The sequence below is a fragment of the Lissotriton vulgaris genome, chromosome 3_1 (genome assembly GCF_964263255.1).
Source record: "Lissotriton vulgaris chromosome 3_1, aLisVul1.2, whole genome shotgun sequence".
Lineage (NCBI taxonomy): Eukaryota > Metazoa > Chordata > Amphibia > Caudata > Salamandridae > Lissotriton > Lissotriton vulgaris.
The window spans coordinates 1,139,721,192-1,139,743,080 of NC_141689.1; the positions used below are offsets into that span (position 1 = coordinate 1,139,721,192).

At 43.0% G+C, this 21,889-nt stretch overlaps 1 protein-coding gene across 3 annotated transcripts in view; it reads left to right on the plus strand.

Annotated features, from left to right (window-relative positions):
- Positions 1–21,889, plus strand: part of HERC3 (HECT and RLD domain containing E3 ubiquitin protein ligase 3) — a 667,675-nt gene that overhangs the window by 630,849 nt on the left and 14,937 nt on the right. For all 3 annotated transcript variants that reach the window (XM_086961614.1, XM_086961616.1, XM_086961615.1), the window contains exon 25: positions 9,981–10,083. In XM_086961614.1, the coding sequence (XP_086817740.1) occupies positions 9,981–10,083 (103 nt within the window). The remainder of the gene's footprint in view (positions 1–9,980; positions 10,084–21,889) is intronic.

Consider the following 21,889-nt stretch of genomic DNA (forward strand, 5'->3'; position numbering starts at 1 on the left):
AATTAAACATGCTAAACTCCTTGAACAACTTTACCTAATAGACTATAGTGCATACACTCAGCGTAGTCATAAAGAAGCAAATAAATCAGGGACCCTTCTAGCTCGCCTTATACGTGATGTTCCCTCCCCTGTCCCAATAACAGCAATTTCTCTCTGGGATGGTACCGCTGTTTCTACTCAAGCAGATATCAATACAGCATTCTGTACGTATTACAAAAACCTATGCAGCGCCCCAACTGTTGTATCACATGAACACTTAGCCGTCTTTTTTTATGACCTTACACATCCTAAACTAACAACAGATGTTCAATCAGAATTGGAAGCCCCTATCACTAAAACTGACATTAAAGAAGCCATCAAGGACCTCCCCAGATATAAAACTCTTGGTCTGGATGGTTTTACCTGCATAATTTTATTCGGCCTATGCTGAGCAACTGAACCCACGTTTAGAGAACCTCTACAAGACGGCGCTAGAGAGGCACACTCTTCCCGTGACAACCATGCAAGCGCTAGTCACTCCTCTCCCCAAACCGAATGGAGATCCCTGTGACATGTCATGCTACCGCACCCTTTCTTTATTATCTACTGAGTATAAAATATTTAGTCAAATAATGGCTAAGCGCCTCCTCCCCTACCTTCCAAAACTATTATGTTCGTGGCATATGGGCTGCAGACCACACATTATTGCATAGATCACCATCTGGTGGTGGGTCCGGATGATTCCACTTTATTGTTGTCTTGGAAGAGTCTTTGTCTGTTGGATGACTCCTCCTATAGATTGTAGTGCGCATGGGCATCTACTCCATCTTCAGATTGTTTTTTTCCGCCATCGGGCTTGGATGTGTTTATCGTTTGGTCCCGTTTCCGATCTCTTTTCTAATTCCAGTCCTACATCATACCATCAGTATCTCCTTCCACAGTAATTTCAGTTACCCGCGTCGAAGAAAGGCTTGCGCTTCTTGATTCCAGCGTTCGTCGGGCCCAACTGCGCCATTGGGCCTTTGGATCATGGAAAGAACACCCTTCAAGAAGTGCCCTCAGTGTGGACACAAATTTCCTCACACTGATCTTCATGAGGTTTGCAGTCTGTGCTTGTCTCCGGAGCACGAGCGTCGCGATTGTGAGGCCTGCGCTTCGTTACGGTCCAAGAAGACCATCAGGGACCGTCGATCTCGAAGTGTGATGTCGCAGTCATCTTCATCGACACCAGACCTCATCATAGACGAGGCTCCGATCGAAGTGTGATGTCACAGTCATCTTCATCGACACCAGACCTCATCATAGACGAGGCTCCGATCGAGGTAGAGTCCGAAGAACAACAGCAGGACGACATAGTTTCCGAAGCAGTGGATTCAGCTTCCAGAGCCGAATCGGAAGACAACGATCTTCTTCCAGCTGCTCAACAGGTCATGAATACAAGCGTTGACCCTGTACACCCTCCGCATACCAGGACAGGCTTCGGTTCCACCTCCAACTCCAGGTCCAGGTGCACACTGACCAAAACCTTCCGACGTCCCGCCTTCTAGCTCGGCAACGAAGAATCCAAAAAAGCCTCCAGTCGACTCTGGCTCGAGTCAGTCTGTCGGTCCCGACAAGCAGAAGGTCCTCAAACTAAAATTAACTCTGACACCGAAGCAGCCCTTGGTACCGAAACCGGTCGAGCCGAAATCAAGCTCAGCACCGAAAGACGTTCCCAAGTCTACCGAACCGAAGACCACTCCGGTTGTAAAAAGAAGTCGACCCAAATCCTGCTTCGGCACCGAAACACACTTCGTCTCCGGAGGTCGATGATTCCAAACGTACTTCGGGAACAACAATTCCGGATCCAAAAAGCTCAGATCCGAGAAAGAAACATGATATCAAGTCTTCGGAACCGAAGCCAAAATCCGCTCCAAAGACCATAGACACTGTAAAACCTTAGCATTTCGGTCCCAAGCAGGATAAATCGGCACCGAAAAGGGATATTTCAGCAGAGGAGCTTTTACACCCAGATCCAAAGCAAAAGACTCTTCATATTAATCCAAAGACTGGACATTTCATTACAGTGCCTGAAAAGAGGAAAATGGACTCTCCCAAGCCACCTCCAGTTCCTCTCAAAAAGCATGCTCAAACTTCCCCCATAAGAATTCCTTCACCATTGCTAGAGATACCAATAGATATTTTTCCTGTACACTCACCATCCAGCACACATAGCCCTATACCACAGGATGATGATGATGAAGACTATTATTCACATCGGGTTACGGGTAGAAAGTGAGCAACATATTAATGACACAGATGACCCAGACAATATTCCTGGGCCATCATCAGATGATCCCTGGGAAGATTATAATGCGCTAGATGCACCAGATCTGCCACAAGATGATGCATACCCTTCTAGACCATCTCCCCCAGATGACACTATTGGGTTTACACAGCTCATTCATAGAGTAGCCACTTTTCATGGAGTGGACTTACATACAGATCCAGTGGAAGAGGACTTCCTTATGACACTACTGTCGTCACATAAAACCACAATCACATTACCAATACTTAGTGGAGTGGTGAAACATGCACCAGAGGCATTCAAAGACCCCGTCAGAGCCAGGGTAATTCACCCCAGACTAGAAGTTTAAAGCAGCACCAACTGACCCAGCACACATCAAAGGTCAGCTGCCATTGGACTCATTAGTAGTATCAAACACGAGAAAAAGAGCTAACTCGCAGACAACAGGGGACGCTCCACCCTCTGATAAAGAGTCCAGGCTTTTAGATGCTTCAGGAAAAAGCACCATCTCACACCAGCCAATGTCTGGAGAATTGCTAACACTCAAGCTTTGTTAGTGAGATATGATCGAGCTCATTATGATGAGTTGGAATCACTCATGCAACATTTACCAGAACAATATAGGACTTCTGACTTAATACAAGAAGGCAAGGTTATTACAAATCCCTCAATCCGCTGTGCATTAGACACTGCAGACACAGCCTCTAGAGCAATAAATACAGGAATACTGTTGGTTACGCATCCCTGGGTTCAAGCCAGAAGTACGGGCCAGTATCTTAAATCAACCCTTTGACCAGCAACATCTCTTTGGTCCAACAGTTGATAATGCACTAGAGAAAATGAAAAAAGGTACGGATACGGCAAAATCCATGGGAGCCTTACGAACTCAGACCCATCAAGCGTCCTTTCGTCGCTCCTCCTACAGGGGCGCCTCTAAAGGCTTTCAAACAGACAACACCTCCTCTTCTTATAAGGCGCCCACCCAAACCTCGCCCAGTAGAGGGTATTACAGAGAGGTAACAACAATAAGGGTAGAGGCAGAAGCAACAACAACCGCAATGCCTCTACAACCAAACAGTGACTTCCCTTCCATCCACCCAGACCATTCCACTCCTGTCGGGGGGAGATTACAACAGTTCCTACCTGTCTGGAACTCCATCATCACAGATAGGTGGGTAAGATAAATAGTTCAGTCAGGTTATTGCCTGGAGCTCACTTCCACTCCTCCAACAATACCACCCAGACAATGACCCATGTCACAGGAGCATCTCACACTCCTAAAACAAGAGGTTGCATCTCTACAGCAAAAGAATGTAATAGAACCAGTCCCAAAACACCATAAAAACACAGGAGTTTACTCCCTATATTTTCTCATTCCCAAATACGACGGGTCCTTCAGACCTATACTAGATCTAAAGCCCCTAAACCTTTACATACAATCCAACCCCTTCCATATGGTCACACTACCACAGGTTCTGCCACTGTTAAAACAAGGTGACTTCTTTGCCACATTAGATCTCAAGGACGCCTACTTCCACATTCCTATCCATCAATCTCACAGAAAGTACCTTTTTGATTTGTACTAAAAGGTCAACATTACCAATTCAAAGTACTCCCTTTCGGAGTAACTACAGCACCTCAAGTGTTCACAAAGTGTCTAGCAGTAGTAGCAGCACACTTAAGAAGGGACAACATTAATGTCTTCCCATACCTAGACAACTGGTTAATAAAATCCAAGTCATACCACCAGTGTGTACAGCACACACATCAGACCATCTGCTTGTTAAACACAAGCTAGGATTCACAGTTAATCAAAATAAGTCACATCTCCAACCATCCCCGTCTCAACAGTATCTAGGTGCTACAATAGATACCTCCAAAGCAATTGCATACCCCAATCCAACAAGGATACAAAGTATGCAATCTCTTATACAAAAATTCCAGCCACAACACTCCCTACCAGCTCGAATGTTCATGCAATTCATCGGAATGATGGCATGTTGCATTTTCATAGTACCATACGCAAGACTACAAATGCGCCCCATACAAGAGTGCTTAGCAAGTCAGTGAAATCAGACTCCACAACAAATAACCGATCTGGTGGTGGTGAACGACCCGACATATCACTCTGCAGTGGTGGAACACCAAAAACCTTTCCAAGGGCCGTCTGTTCACAGAGCCTGTTCCACAAGTGGTGCTAACCACAGACGCATCTCTCACACGATGGGGAGCGCATTTGGAAGAATACACAGTACAGGGTACATGGACACCGCAACAAAGCTACTCCACATAAATCATCTGGAGTTGCTAGCAATTTTTCTAGCTCTAAAATCTTTTCAACATTACCTATCAAGCAATGCTGTACTAGTCCGTACTGACAATACGACATCCATGTATCACATTCAAAAACAAGGAGGAACACATTCCTTACGGCTCTCCCGGCTGGCGCATAGCATATGGAGGTGGGCCATTCCTCAAAAAAAATTTCTGTTAGCAGAACATCTACCAGTAGTTCACAATCAAGTTGCAGATCTGTTAAGTCGTCAAAGAGAATAGATACACGTGTGGGAACGTCATCCTCAAGTTCTTCAACCTTTCTTTCACAAGTGGGGCCAACCAGAGATAGATCTGTTTGCCACAGCTGCAACTCCAAATGTCCAAGCTTCGCCGCCAGATACCCAGACCCATTGTCCAAAGGCAATGCGGTGTGGATGAGTTGGTCAAACAAATTTGCGTACGCTTTACCACCTCTCCCACTAATTCCATTAGTGGTACACAAGCTACAGCAACATTACCTCACATTGATTCTCATAGCACCAACATGGGCAAGACAACAGTGGTACACCACATTACTAGAGCTCTCAATAGTATCACATCATAAATTAAAACTCTCTCCACATCTACTGACACAGAACCGTGGAGAGATATTGCATCCATACCCAATGCAGCTCAATCTAGCGATTTGGCTCCTGAGGTCTTACAATTTTAAAACCTCAATTTTCCGCCTGATTGCATGAATGTCATAAAAGAAGCGAGACGCCCCACCACTAGAGCATGCTATGCAGCCAAGTGGAAAAGGTTTGTTGTGTATTGCACAAATAACAACATGAACCTATTAGATGTTTCCATACAAAACATCATATACTACCTGCTCCATCTACAAAGATGTAATTTAGCATACTCCTTAATCAGGTTACATCTTGCTGCTATAGCAGCCTACCTTTAAAACAGAGAACATTTGTCATTATTTAGAGTACCTGCCATCAAAGCTTTTATGGAAGGACTCAAAAGAATAATTCCTCCCAGAATACATCCCTCTCCGTTATGGAATTTAAATATTGTTCTCACTAGACTTATGGGTCCTCCATTTGAACCATTACGTAAGTGTGAGTTACAGTTCCTTACATGGAAAGTTGCTTTTTTATTTGCTATTACCTCACTCAGAAGAGTAAGTGGGATCTCAGCATTAACAATTCAAGAACCATTTATACAACTCTATCACAACAAAGTGGTTCTTAAAACAAACCCGAAATTCCTTCCAAAAGTCATTTCACCGTTCCACCTCAACCAATCTATTCAGTTGCCAGTATTCTTTGCTCATCCACAAACAGTTGCGGAAAGAGCTCTACAATCTTTAGATGTAAGAAGAGCGCTCCTCTACTACATTGATAGGACAAAACCGTTTCGTAAAACAAAACAATTGTTTGTGTCCTTTTCTCTACCACACAAAGGTAATCCCATTTCAAAATCAGGCATTGCAAGGTGGATTGTTAAGTGCATTCAAATCTGTTACCAAAAAAGCAAAACGCGCTCTATCCATTCCCCCTAGGGCTCATTCCACCTGTAAATTAGGGGCATCTATGGCATTCCTAGGAAATATACCCCTAGATGATATCTGTAAAGCAGCTACATGGCCTACACTGCACACATTTACAAAACACTACTGTGTAGATGTGCAGGCAAAACAACAAGCTAGTGTGGGCCAGGCTGTACTCAAAACATTATTTCAAAATACTGCAACAGATACAGGTGGTCGCCGCTAAGGGAGAGAACTGCTGTGCAATCGATGCAATAGTGTGTGGTCTGCAGCCCATATGCCTCGAACGGAAAATGCTACTTACCAGTATGCATCTGTTCTTGACATGTAGGGCTGCAGAGCCACATACGCCCACCTGCCTCCCCGGCTACCTATATCTGTTCCAGTAATACCTTAATTAGATACACAACACATGGACATCCTTTTCTGTACTCGTACAACTCCATCATTTCCCCAATGGCAAAAACAATCTGAAGATGAAGTCGATGCCCATGCGCACTACGATCTACAGGAGGAGTAATCCAACAGACAAAAACTTTCCATGAAAACAACAAAGTGTAATCATCCAGGCCTACCACCAGATGGTGATCTATGCAATAGTGTGTGGCTCTGCAGCCCTACATGCCAAGAACAGATGCATACTGGTAAGTAGCATTTTCCATTCTGCTACCACGACTCGGGCCAGGACTGGCTCTCATATATCTTCTATTTATTCTATAGCCAGTGGTAGCCGGCAGGGATGCCCCCTGTCACCTCTGCGGTTTGTATTAGCATTAGAACCCATACTCATTAGGCTTTGCAAAGACGCCATAGATCTGTGGATCCCAATGAATAATACCACACATTTAGTGTCCGCAGATGCGGACGACATTATTCTATATTTAAAGGATCTCACTACAAACCTGGAACCCATCCCAACTATATTTAAACAATTCAAACAGAAATCGGGACTGGCCATTAACACGAATAAATCATATGATCCATAAAGATACCCCAAACTCCGTAATATTTGGTGATTTAATATTAACGACCGCCCCAGACACTTTTGTATTTAAAAATATATTTACAAATATATAGAACCTCCCAAGACCTTATAGATGGCAACTTGATGAAGGCAATCAGATCACTCCGGATGCAGGTATCTTTTTGGATCTCGCTACCACTGTTCGTGATGGGGAGAGTAGCCATTTCAAAAATGGTGATTCTCCCCATCATTTATATATTTTTTACTAATATACTGGTCATCATCCCAGCTCATATTTTTCGCACACTTGATTCACTCCTGTCAGAACTTATTTAGGGTAGAGGACCTAGGGGAGTGGGCCTTGCCAAATTGCAGCTGCAACCTGAAGAGGGAGGACTTAGAGCACCAGATTTTCGAGCGTATTGCATGGCCAGTCAACTACAGTGGTTATCTTATTGTATAGCAGGACGACACATCTAGGAAATTGATTATACACCTCAGTTTTTTAACCAGGGCACTCTTAACAGTTTACTCTTGTCATACACCAAGATTCCACCCTCAGTTCCCCCTTTGCTCAAGACAGCCTTAATGTACTGGAAGGAGGCCCTGCAATACACCAAAAGGGCCCCAACCATAACCTCTCCTATTATCCCATTGCTTGTGATACCAACTGCGAATGTGTTAACCTCGAAAGGAGTTGTATCCCCATGGGTACAGGAAGGTGTGTCAACAATTGGAGCACTGTTCATTGAAGGCATACTAGTAGATCATGATAATTGTATCTGTCCTCAGGGGGTTCCCCCTACATTGTTTTTCCTTCATGCCTATCTCTCATTATGTCAAACTCCGTTGGTCCCCTGATGGGACTGAACCCCCTAAGCACGAACTAGTATATGCCATATACCTAATGGAAGAGGGACGCCACCTTACCCGCTGGCTATATAGGGTTATTCAAGCACACTCAGGAATACTGCTAACTTCATTCCGAGCGAAATGGTCGCTGGAGTTGGGGAGAGAGGTGACTGATAGGAGTGGGCCTCTATGTTAGAATTTCCTAAGAAAGTATCCTGTAACGCTAAATTCAAATACATACAGTATATGATATTACATAGGGCATACCTCACACCGCACCGTCTTAATCGCATGTTCCCTAATGCACAGCTTTCCTGCCCTAGGTGTCAGAAGGCATCCGCAGACCTACTCCATATGTTGTGGGGGTGCCTGCACTTACGGGTGTACTGGCAAACAATCAGTTATACAGTGCAGGAAGTTACTGGTACAGCTATTTGGTCTTCAGCGGACAGTTGTCTACTGGGCCTGCATAAGCGCCCCAAGAGACAGAAGAGCCCGTATAGATTCGCCAACTTGGCTGTACTCATAGCAAAACGTGCCATCACAATGAGGTGGAAATCTGCTTCTCCCCCTACAACACTTTCTTGGCAAACTGAAATGATCCGATGGGGTACTGCAGAGAATGCAACTATTAGGCAAGAATAATTCCGAGGGATGTGTAGGATTCCTATCTCTCTGGAATGGGACCAAATGCTAGAAACATTTAAATCTATAGATACACTAACTCCTCCGACATCGCAGGTCGGGTCCATTCCACCCACATGTAACGCCGTACTACTCCACGTCTCTTATTGCCTAGGGATTTATAAATGTTTATGCGCTATGGTTATTTGTTTTTCATTTAATTAATACAATATTTTGATATGTTACACAGTACAGTAGTGGACCAGTGAACGGGGGGGGCTAGAGTTTAATTTTTTTATACTGGTGAGGTTTAGATAATTAGATAGTACACGTTTTCTAATATTACGATATTCATTTATACAAGTGAACTGTCAATTTATTTTTATTTTTCTTAGGCCACAAGGCACTGCATTATTTGGAGTTATTATGTACAAGTATCCATCCTGTCGCTAAATATTTGGATAAAACATTTGTATTCATGACTGTTACCTCTTCACTTGTACTGAATAGGAATCACTGGTGTTATGACAATAAAAAACTCAATAAAATTATGTTTAAAGAAAAAAATAAGGCCATAGGGGCTTTTGAAAACTTGATGTTCACAAACACCAGTAGAAATTTAAAAACCAATACACATTAGAAGCTGCCAAACCACAGCTGATTCGCAAATGTTTCTTTTGAGTCTTCTGAGTGCCTGTTCTGTTGACGTAGCTTAATATTTATGTGATTTATGGAGAAAGGACCTGGCACTTAGTGTGGAGGAAGAATGCGCCTGGAGCGCTTTGCATACAGCCAAAGGCTCTGCAGTGCACCAGGCCCAGGCACACGCTTGAAAGCATGAGGACCAGGCATATATTGCCAGGATTGTTAACAGCCGTCCTTGGCACCCAGTGCCCACTGCATGTTTTAAGGACATGAGCAGCTGGTAGAGGTTGAAGGACGCAAGAACTCGGCCCAGGGAGGCAATGTCTGCACATGGCTGGAGAAAGTGTATTCAGAGGGATAAATAGTGGGCACAGGGCTTCACGAGTGGATACAGGGCGTGCCCAGAGGCCAAGCCCTAGCCCTACTCCCAATGCCAGCTCCATCACCCTGTGTCCAATGCATATGACCATAGGTAGTAATATTTCTTCAGGTAAGTTATGCACGTTATGCACTTTATCACAAAATCAAGATACACCGTTGATTCTGTTGTAAAGGAAAATTACAATGGTTACTGGCAGCTTTGCCTCGGCAGGTTCTGACAAAGTTGTCATTGCAGCCCCAAAATATATGTTTTATATAAAAACCATGTAAAGGGATTCTTCCATAATCATTGGAAATGATTCCACTATGTATCTGTATTTGGGGATACTCATGATGTGGAATCATTGTTGCAAGTAAGTTACTTATTGTCTTTGGATGTATGCGTGTTGAAACATGGCAGGGCATTCAATATGTGTTTTAATGTTTTTCAGTGTGCAATATATAAAGGTGAATATTCAGCCGTACACCCCACAGTGAGAATTTTCTGGGAGATATTTCACAACTTTCCACTGGAACAGAAAAAGAAGTTTCTTTGTAAGTGTAAGATAGTTCGCAAGCCTATGTGTTTCTTCCTTAACTACAATTATCACACTGCCAGATGTTACTTCAATTGGATCTTGCTGTTTTGTTGCTTTGCAAAGAGGACAGAATCAGTGGTACTCTTACATTGCACTTTCTTTTGCTGCTTTTGATTTCCAATTGTTCTACCACTTTCGTATTACACTCATCTTTATACCTGCTCAAGTCCTCTCCAAGTGTTCTCTTGAGGCTACCTTGACTATGAACCTGCGGTTCCAAGCTTATGCTTCTCTGAAAGGGTGTTTTGCTTTACTTACTCTGCCTCTGTTATTTATTGTTGCATGTTTGTATGGCAAATGAGTAGAGATGGTCTATAATAAGATTAGAAAATGTGTTAAAATAAAATAGACTGACATTGTAAGATAAAATCAGCATGATAAAGCAGACAGTTTTAATACAAATTGCTGTATGGTTGACGAAACGTTGTGTTCGTAGCACTTGGTTAGCATACTCCCAGCATCTAGTGTTGGGTTCAGATGTTTGCTCATTGTTTTTTGTTTGAGCAAGTCTATTGAGTCACAAAGTTTAGTGTGATTCCTCTTGGTGTACATTGCACATGGGTACCAACTCAGGTTGTTTTGTTCCGCCATCAGGTTTGGACGTGCCCTGAACCGGCTCCCAGTTTGTTGTGTCTCAGACCTGTTTCAGTTACTTTGTATCCTCCTGGAGAAGATTCTGTCAAGCCCAAGAACTTTGGTCTTCCTAGATACGTGAGCACCTTCAGAATCACCAAAGACAGCCATAAACGTCCTTGGACGTTGAGGGCTTCGCCCCTCCCTTGGCAGCCGAAAAACACAGTACTTCCTGCCATGAGAATGCTGCATGGGTGTTGAAACGGACAAACATGCAGAATTACCCTTGCTGCGGTTTGAAGTGTCCATGATCAGACCACCATGAGGAGTGCAACTTGTGCTTTCCCACGCCGACCTTGACGCCGCCTCCTATCCATCATGCCCCACCTTCAGGTCCAAAAAAGGCCCTTCGGTATTGAAGGGAATGGTGCTGTTCACAGATGTATCAGCGGAGCACCTCAGTGACCTCTGACACCTTTGGGGAAGAAGATCCCCTTGGTGTCGAAGAAAAGGAAGACACCTGCTTCTTTGGTCTCTCAGCCCCATAACCAACAATCAGCTGAGAGACGGTGTCTTAAGCGAGTCTGAACATCAGGAGATCAAGGACGTCAGCCCGGGCTCAAAGATCTGCCCTCATAGCAAAACGATGCCCTGGGTCGATAGTATGCCTTAGGTCTCTGAGGCCCATATTAGTAGCTTGGGCCCCAAAAGAATTCCATGCCATGGCAAAGAGGGAGTCTTATTTCGAGCCCTGGGCATGAATGCAGGGAAGAGGCAAGCGAATGGCCCCCATCACCTTCCAGGTCTAGTTGATACCAGCTAAAAGCTTTGGAACTGAACAAGCCCCCAAATAAGGATATCGACCCACATCAACCGTCTAGTCCATCCCACTCCAAGGGCACCGAACACCATCGTTTCTATGTGAGCAAAGCACCAAAGTTTCTATCTGCGCCTGTGCACAAGACCCTCTCCATGCCAAAGCCTGTCTCAATGCAGAAACCCTTCATGCCAAAGCTGAAAGACCAGCTGGCCTGGGGATGACCATTGTGATGCTCCAATCCTCAAGAAGCTCCAACACGAACTAGACAACCTGTTTATCCTCGTGGTTACAAGCAAAATCAGGCCGAAAACGTCTCCACCAATGCTGCAGGAGTCTCTTCTTCGTAAGAGGACCCTGGCCTTTGAAGGGGAGCCTTCTTGCAAGCTCCCTCCCCCGAGCCTGCTCCAAAAAAAGGTAAGGACAGAGCCACCAGTCTTCTCCTCAGCTACAGAGCCAACCTCTATTACAACCACCACTCTTCCGTAATTACTACCTCAATCAACGTGCCACCCCCACTGCCTCTGCCAGAGTGGCCATATGGTCCTCCCCCCGCCCCCCCCCCTTCTATATTCACTATCAGGTGACTCTTATGATCAGCTCTTGGGAGTATGATCTCTAGGATGACTAGAATGTGAATCCCCCGCAAATAACCCTGATCTAGACCATTACACTGTCATGATAGGCCCCTAAATGATATCATGGCCTATCATGAGGTGTTTCAGAGGGCTGCAGTCTACCACAAAGTAGACTTGCATGTCGCCCAGGAGGAGGATGACTTCTGTGTGGACATGCTCTCCAAATGTAAGAGTACACTTCAATTCCTGCCCGTGTTAAAGTCTGCTCTCGATAACCTTCAGGAACTGATCAGGGCAAAGGTAGTAAACTCAAGGGTTGAAAAGTTCAAATCCTCCCCTACTGACCAGCATACATCAAGGGTCAGGTTCCACCCAACTCTTGTGGTCCACGCTGCCTGCAAGCTTGCCTCTCTGCAGGCTACCAGCAATGCTCCTCCTGACAAGGAGAGCAGAAACATGGACGCAGCATGCAAGGTGGCAATCTGGGCAGCAGGTTATTGGCATATAACCGATTCTGTGGCACTCCTGTCACAGTATAAGGGCACAATGGGAGTAGATGCCAGAACTCCTCAATATCTTCCAGAGCAGTACAGGAAATGTGGGGACGAGATAGTGTCTGAGAGCAGTCTTCTCTGATGTTAGCATTTGCTGTGTATTAAATGCTGCAGACACAGCCTTTAGAGGGATTAATACCAGTCTTTGTTAGTCGCAGTGCCTGGCTCCATATCTCTAAGTTCAAGCTAGACGTCCAGCAGCAGCATCTCAACTTCACGTTTGACAGGGAGCACTATTTCATGCCAGAGGTTTGACGAGATGGCTAAAAAAACTCAAGAAAGATATGGAGACAGCAACGTCCATGGTAGCGCTCCAGATTACTCTGTACAGGGGCCCCTTTCATGAACAGCAGCACAAAGGTGGAGCAAAGACAACCAGAGGCAGGAGCATTCCTTCTTCCAGCAAGCTGGGAGAGGGTTCAATATAGGCTCCAACATGGGTATGGAGGAAAGGTGGCTCCTTTCCCGTAGCTGCCACCGCCAAACAGTGACTTTCCCCACCCCAATCATATGTCACTTGACAGTGGAGGATATCCAATTTTCTCTCTCGCTTGGAGGGAATCGTGTCTGTCAAGCGGAACCAGGCTGTGGTCCAGCTCAGATCATCCATCCCAACATCCCACCCCTCATGCATGCTTTCAGCAAAGAAAACCTTTCCCTCCTTCAGGAAGAAGTGTATGCCCTCCTACAGAAGGAAGCGTAAGAAGTGCCTTCAAGGGAATTTATTTATATAGATAGCTTTTTAAAGTAACTTATATAAACTTATGAAGACAATTCAATGGCCCTCTAGTGAAATCAGTTCTAGATCTGATTCTCTGCTAATTTGGGTCAGGAGCACACAATGTTATACAACATAAAACACACATAAAAAAACAAACACTAGGCGGGTGTATAAGAAAATCTTGAATTTATCTTCCAGTTAAAAAGGTAATCAATTTGACATACAAATATATATACACACAGGCCTACAGGTACATGGAACTTAAATAAATAAATCACTCTGTAGGTCCAGATAACACCTTTCCTAATTTCCAGTTAGATGAATAAAAAAGGAGAAGGCGCTGGTCGACGTTTCGATCTCCTAAACGTTAATCTGTGAGACCATCTTCAGGACTGATGGAAATTATATTTGTAATAACCTAATGTAATCAGAAACAAAAATATTTGCAGTTACATTTGCATCCATGATTAGGGACATATTTGTATCTATAACACCCATGTGAAAACAATAATATATACGTCAGTTACAACAACTCAAACCACAAATACTGCACATAATTAAACAAACAAACTAACATTGCCTCCTTATCTGACAATAGAACATCATCTTTTCATAGTTTTAAAAAAACAACAGAATTGTTTAGAGCATTATCAATAATATAAGTTACTTTAAAAAGCTATCTATATAAATAAATTCCCTTGAAGGCACTTCTTACCCTTCCATATATTTACCCAAGCCCTCAAGGGTATTTTAGGTAGCTCACTGATATAAATCTCCTACAGAAGGGGCAGCTTAGGGAGAGTGCCCCACTACACCAAGGGAGCGACGTTTACTCTCTGCACTTTCTGATCTCCAATAAGGACAGCTCTCTTAGGTCCATCTTAAAACTGAGACCCATCTAACCGCTACATCCTATCCAAACATCTTCACAGGACAACTCTGCAGGGTGTCCTCTTCCTCCCTCAGTGGGTGATTTCATAACAGTACTGAATCTCAAGAACACTTATGTCCACATACCCATCCACCACGCTCATCAACAGTACCTTCGCTTTGTGGTAAGAGGATAACATTAACAATTCAAAGTACTTCTCTTCGGCGTCAACACAGCTCCAAGGGTGTTTACAAAGTGTCTAGCAGTGGTGGCCGTGCATTTGCGAAGGAAACCGCATTCACATCTTTCACTACTTCAATGAATAGTTGATCATATCAAGAACAGTAGCAAGCTCCAATATCTAGTACACACAATCGCACCCCCACTCACCCATCCACCCACCTAGAGTTTACCATAAATACTATCATGTTCCAGCCACAGCCTCTTCAGTTCCAACCCTTCTTAAGGCTTCTTAAGGTTAGTATTGGACGCACTCACGGAGAATGCCTACCCCCCCACTGTCGGAGTCACAGCTGCTCACTTTTTTTCAGGTCAATTGTCAGCTCATTGTAAGGACTGTTGTGTGCCTTCTAGAGATGATGGCCTCCTGCATGGCGATTGTTCCACATGCAAAGCATCATATACTCCCCATCCATGAGTGCCTCATGGGTCAGGTGGTCCCAGGTGGAGGATCATTTCTATATTGGTTGTTGGACTTGTCCAGCCGGACAGAGGTCTACTATTTAATAGTTATCAATTTTTAAAAAAATATGTACAAACAAAAATACAGAAAGTGGGACACAAACCTGTATCCTACTACACAACCAGAAACAAACCATTAGGAAACACACAGGGAGGCTCAGGCAAGGCTCACAGTTTGTTACAGAAAAATTCTCAATATGAGAAACAAATTGCAAGGAACACCTTTACATATTCAAATGATAAAATTTCTAGTAACCTATAAGGTTTTTTAAGGTGTAGACGACGTCTCGATCCATGTGAACAATGCGTGGATCATCATCAGGACATTGAATGCATGCCTGTGTAATTGGCCTTAAATAATCAGAATTATGATGATAGAGGTGAAATCAGGAATGAGAGTCACGTTCCTCTAAGGTTAGGTCCAGTAGTACCTCGGGGAGAGGTGAGGTGGGAACGCTGTAGGAGCCCACAGGACCACATGCGTACGGCAGTGTTATCGAGTGCAATGTCTCACAAAATACGTGATTTCTAGAGATGGGGGATGAGGTAGGAGCCACAGTTGTGTGCTCTTTTGGTGGGATTGCCTCGGTTTGGTGTCCTCGCGGGGCTGCGCAGGGGGGCTGCTTTCATCAGTGCTCTCTGAAGTGGTGCAATAGCAACAACTTGTTGTGAGGTGGGCCTTTTGCAGACCCAGTTCCAAAAGTGATAATCACCACGGACGTCTCATATAAGGTGTGACGCACACTTCAACAACATGACTGTCCAAGGAATTCCCTCTTAACAACAGGGTTGCAACATCAACTACCTGGAGCTACTAGCCATTTACTTAGTTCTCACAGTATTCTTACAAGTTATACGAGGCAAAGTAGTCCTCATCAGTACAGTCAAAATGCTTTCCAACACAGGAAAACAGTGCAGCACATATTTACCTCCGCTATTTCAGTTAGCCCAGGAGATTTGGTATTAGGCATTCTGCCACAACTGTCACGTCATGGCTGATTCTAGACAGCTCAACCAATTCAGCACCTGTGGCCAGAGAATTCAGGTACCTCAACCTTCCCCGCAGTGCATGTCCACTTTAAAGGAAGCCTGACAACCTACAACACAAGCTTGTTATGAGGCAAAATGAAAACAGTTTGTCCACCACTGCATTTCTATTAATCTGCAATCAATAAAGCCTATAGTACAAGATATGACATACCTTTTGCATTTGCAATAAGCAGCTTTGTCTCCACTTCCATCAATTTACACTTTGCTGCAGTAACAGAGTACATACAAAACAGGAAGCACTTGTCTCTTTTTGGACTCACGGTGATTAAGGCCTCCACTGTGAACTGCCAGCCCAGTGGTGGGTGGGCAATAGGCCAATGGTTGCACCGGTAAAGTCAGCTAAAACTCTACTGTTGCAGACACAGTGCTCTCCCACACCTCTAAATGAGTATGGGAGCCTTGTGCTTGGAAGACAGGACATCCAGCATTTTTGACAAATACCCTGCATCGGACAAAAGGTAAAAAAAACTCATTAAATCTTTTTCTCTTGGCGTTACAGTGGGAGGGGATTAATCTATAGCCTTTTCTTTGAGATGCAAGTCCTAAAGCTCACAAAATGACAGATAGAAGAATTGACTTAGACTTAACAATCATTGTTAGTTTTTTTAATTTTTTATTGACGTGTTCTGAAAGAAATTATCATCCAGTGACCTAATTGCCGGTGACTTTTCTGTCTTTGCCCTGCTGTCAACATGCCCTTGTAAAAACGCCTTGCCCTCTTTGTCCCTGTGCAGACGGTCTGTTCTTGCTGTTTCTTTCAACAAGAATGTTACTATCTCTTCCTTACATCAGAGATATGAAAAATGTCAGTCATTGAATTCCAGGTGAACTCCAGTACAAAGCTAACAGTTGTTTCACTTCTAAATGTAAACAGGCCAGATTGCTGCACAGCCAAGCAAAATGCTTTGTTCTATAGTTAGTAAAACTCCCAGGCATGTTGTGTCACAGTTTTTCCACTCTCTTCACTCTTAAATCTTTGCTTCTCTCCTGTTTAACTCCCCAAACAAACTGTTTTATTTTTATTTCCGATAATGCGCTAGCTGCTACAAATCAATGCTCCTCAGGACATCTCACTGGTAACTTTCATGTTTACATTCAATCCTGGCTGATTGCAGAGCAAAACACGAAGGAACCGCCTGGCTCCCTTTTAACCCCTTAAGTGCTGCCTCGGTGCATTGGCCGACGGCAGCACTACCTCCCCAGTGCTGCTCACGACCATTGGACGTCCATTCAGCACTAGTTCCAATGGACAGCACAGCACTGGGGAGAGATGTTTAATAGCATCTATGAGGTTAAGTTGCACTGCCAAACGAATCCAATGAATCAAATTCCTATTTAACTCTTTGGTTACTCCACTTTTCACTTCTTTTCTCATCTTTTCATCCTTAATTTATTCAATTCATTTTACTCATTTTCTTGACCATTAACAGTGTTTCACAGAATACGCAGGAGTATCAAGTATTCCACATGCCACGCTTTATTATAAAACCCAATGCATTTCGGCACAACCCTTCATCAGGGGTATCTGAAATAAATCATTTAAAACAACATCAGTCAAATATTACACGTTATATGATGCATAAGTAAAAGCCACTCCTTTTCAAATAAAGTTACATAAACCGTTCAAGTTAGCTTTACATTTCTATGCTGATTTACCCTCGGTTTCAGCATCAATCAGAATTTAAATTTAGTCTCCATATTATTCCCGAGCTGCGAGTGTATCTAGTGAAAACTTCTGAGTTTTCTTAATAATTTGTGACCCTGTGTTCAACTTTTTATCTCTGTACTGGGCAAATACTAGAATCGTGTGCACTAGTGTCTCCATGCATGTAAAAAATAAATAAAAATCCTGTTCTTTTACTGAACTCCCACACATTCAAAAATGCTTACCGTGGCATAAGCTTTTCTAACTTCATCAAAACCTCATTCGGTGTTATCTCTTGGTAACGGTTTGCCGTTTCCTCTACCTACTTATAAACACCTACTTTCCCTCAGGTGATCTAGCGTATGCATTTGTCAAGATGTGGACCGGATTTCAAGGAATACACTGATTATTTCACACTCCATATCCCAGAATCCTTTAGAAGTTTCAAGCTAAACTCATCTTTCACCCTTCGCGCCTTTTTCCTTGATTAAAACATTAAGCGATTGGTGGCACTAAAAAAATAATAACACCTCGGGTGTTTAGACTATTCATTCATGATAATATACGTAAGATGGTATAATAACGGACAAAACAAATTTGCCCACAATGATGTATCCTCTTAATCCGTGAAATGAGTGGTTAAGTCCATATGATTTTGTCCATTCGTGACAGAGAAACACGGCACCTGTGTGGTTTATATAGTTCACCCTGTGTGCAGATGACGCTTTAATCACTGTTTTGTACACCATTATCGATCTGGGTGCAATCTCTCCGGTTTGGACGGAAAATTCATTCATGATGCAGGACAACGTTGGTGAGATGCACACCTTCGTGTTATCCATTTCATTTTGCTTTTTTGCGTTTTTATTTCTTCATTTCACCATGTACTGGCGTGCATACTTGTTAGCGCTCCGCCCAATCGCGCTGCAATTATAGAGCAAAACACGAAGGAACCGCCTGGCTCCCTTCCAAGTTGCACTGCCAAACGAATCCAATGAATCAAATTCCTATTTAACTCTTTGGTTACTCCACTTTTCACTTCTTTTCTCATCTTTTCATCCTTAATTTATTCAATTCATTTTACTCATTTTCTTGACCATTAACAGTTTTTCACAGAATACGCAGGAGTATCAAGTATTCCACATGCCACGCTTTATTATAAAACCCAATGCATTTCGGGACAACCCTTCATCATAGGTATCTGGGCAAATTTGTTTTGTCCGTTATTATACCATCTTACGTATATTATCATGAATGAATAGTCTAAACACCCGAGGTGTTATTATTTTTTTAGTGCCACCAATCGCTTAATGTTTTAATCAAGGAAAAAGGCGCGAAGGGTGAAAGATGAGTTTAGTTTGAAACTTCTAAAGGATTCTGGGATATGGAGTGTGAAATAATCAATGTATTCCTTGAAATCCGGTCCACATCTTGACAAATGCATAAGCTAGATCACCTGAGGGAAAGTAGGTGTTTATAAGTAGGTAGAGGAAACGGCAAACCGTTACCAAGAGATAACACCGAATGAGGTTTTGATGAAGTTAGAAAAGCTTATGCCACGGTAAGCATTTTTGAATGTGTGGGAGTTCAGTAAAAGAACAGGATTTTTATTTATTTTTTACAAGCATGGAGACACGAGTGCACACGATTCTAGTATTTGCCCAGTACAGAGATAAAAAGGTGAACACAGGGTCACGAATTATTAAGAAAACTCAGAAGTTTTCACTAGATACACTCGCAGCTCGGGAATAATATGGAGACTAAATTTAAATTCTGATTGATGCTGAAACCGAGGGTAAATCAGCATAGAAATGTAAAGCTAACTTGAACGGTTTATGTAACTTTATTTGAAAAGGAGTGGCTTTTATTTATGCATCATATAACGTGTAATATTTGACTGATGTTGTTTTAAATGATTTTTTTCAGATACCCTTAATGAAGGGTTGTCCCGAAATGCATTGGGTTTTATAATAAAGCGTGGCATGTGGAATACTTGATACTCCTGCGTATTCTGTGAAAAACTGTTAATGGTCAAGAAAATGAGTAAAATGAATTGAATAAATTAAGGATGAAAAGATGAGAAAAGAAGTGAAAAGTGGAGTAACCAAAGAGTTAAATAGGAATTTGATTCATTGGATTCGTTTGGCAGTGCAACTTGGAAGGGAGCCAGGCGGTTCCTTCGTGTTTTGCTCTATAATTGCAACGCGATTGGGCGGAGCGCTAACAAGTATGCACGCCAGTACATGGTGAAATGAAGAAATAAAAACGCAAAAAAGCAAAATGAAATGGATAACACGAAGGTGTGCATCTCACCAACTTTGTCCTGCATCATGATTGCAGAGCAAAGTCAGAAAGCAATCTGTGATATATATATATATATATATATATATATATATATATATATATATATATATATATATATATATATATATATATATATATATCTTTGATGCATTGAGTGACAATTGAAATTTTGATTAGTGTAGTCCATGAGACTATTTGAAGCAATGAGTGATAATCACACAGTCTGTACATCACATTAAGTTCATTGGACTGGCAACCAGTGGATGGCATTGTATTGCATACCTTTATTAACTCCACAGCGCTGCCTCATCCTGGTATTCAAAATGGAGCATGCATAAGCCCCACCTGCTACACCTGTGCCTCCTCTGCCAGCCCTCCCATTCCTACGAGGAACAGAATTTTACCCGCTTGTGATTAAGTGACTGACTTGTCTCCCTCTACTACTCCTGATCACGACTGCAAGCAGGGCATGAAATGTGCTAAAGAAAAAATCTGCTGTTGATTTCCATTAAGGGATCAGTACCAAAAGAGTCCTTGGATGTTTTAGCTGCTTGAAAACTGTTCTATATCAATTGGAAGGATTTGGAGTCAGGAGCGCTAAGTGCACTCAATAAGTCAACACTGCCTACCTGTACTAGTGAATGGGTCCCTTTTAATGCGGGGCATTATTCTGTCTGTTTAGAAGAGTAATCTCCACATACATGCACTTGAAAGGACTTCTTAGATCGAAAACATCCTGTCCTCAGGCTTGGTGTTTTCTAGTACTGATGGAACTTTTCAAACATGACCCACTTTGAAATTTACCAAACAAGGGTGCTTCTGGCTATCAAGCAGGGCCAAAGCTCGGGGCTCCTAGAAATAAATCCTTCAAAAATGTTGATGGCTCTTTGGCCAAATCAACATCTTTGACTAAACCTCGCTCCTAGAAGGTTGAGCTTGTGTCCCTGTACCTCTTCATTGGTACCAGAGATCACCTCTTCTGCATTGACAACCGTAAAAATAAAAATTGTACCCCAACTAGCCTTCTGTTCTCTAAAAGTGGTAAAAAGGTAACAATCGACTTCCTAAACCAAATTGGGTTCCAGTTTGGTGCCAGAGGTTTTTCTTCTAGTGGATACTATAGGAGTGCATACAGAGGGAACAATTCTAAGGACGTGGTACAGGCGCGGCCACACGCACCACACCCTCCACCTCAAAGCAATAACTCCCTTCTCATTTTCATTCCGCCGACCAATCAACTCCTGTGAGGGGCAGACTACAACAATTTTTCAATGCTTGGAAAACCATAACATCAGATCAGTGGGTGTTGGACATTGTCCAACATGGTTGTCTGAAGCTCATCACCTCACCTCCAAACATTACACCTCACAGACACAATCTTTCTGTAGAGCACCAACATCTCCTAAAACAGGAAGTATTAGCCCTCTTGCTAAAGGGAACCATAGAACCAGTCCCTCTTCAGTATCAAGGCGCAGGAGTGTACTTCCATCTATTTTCTCATTCCAAAAAAGGACGGATCATTAAGGTCCATATTTTACCTCGCCTTTAAATCATTACATACTACCAAAACACTTCCAGATAGTAACTCATCAGAATGTGAGTCCATTGCTTCAGCAAGACGGCTTTGTCAGCACTGGACTTAAAGGACTCTTACTTACATATTTCCATGTATCCAGCTCATCGCAAATACCTCAGATTTGTTATAGCATGAAAATATTACCAATTCAAAGGTCTCCCATTTGGAGTCGCAACTACTTCTTGTGTGTTCACCAAGTGCCTAGCAGTGGTAGCAGCACATCTGTGCAGACAAACCATCCATGTCTTCCCATATCTCACCGACTGGCTCATAAAAGCCAATATGCTTCTTTTGTGTCACATACACACTCAAACCACTCTCAATTTTCTGCATCAAGTGTGATTCACAATAAACATACAATAATCACCTCT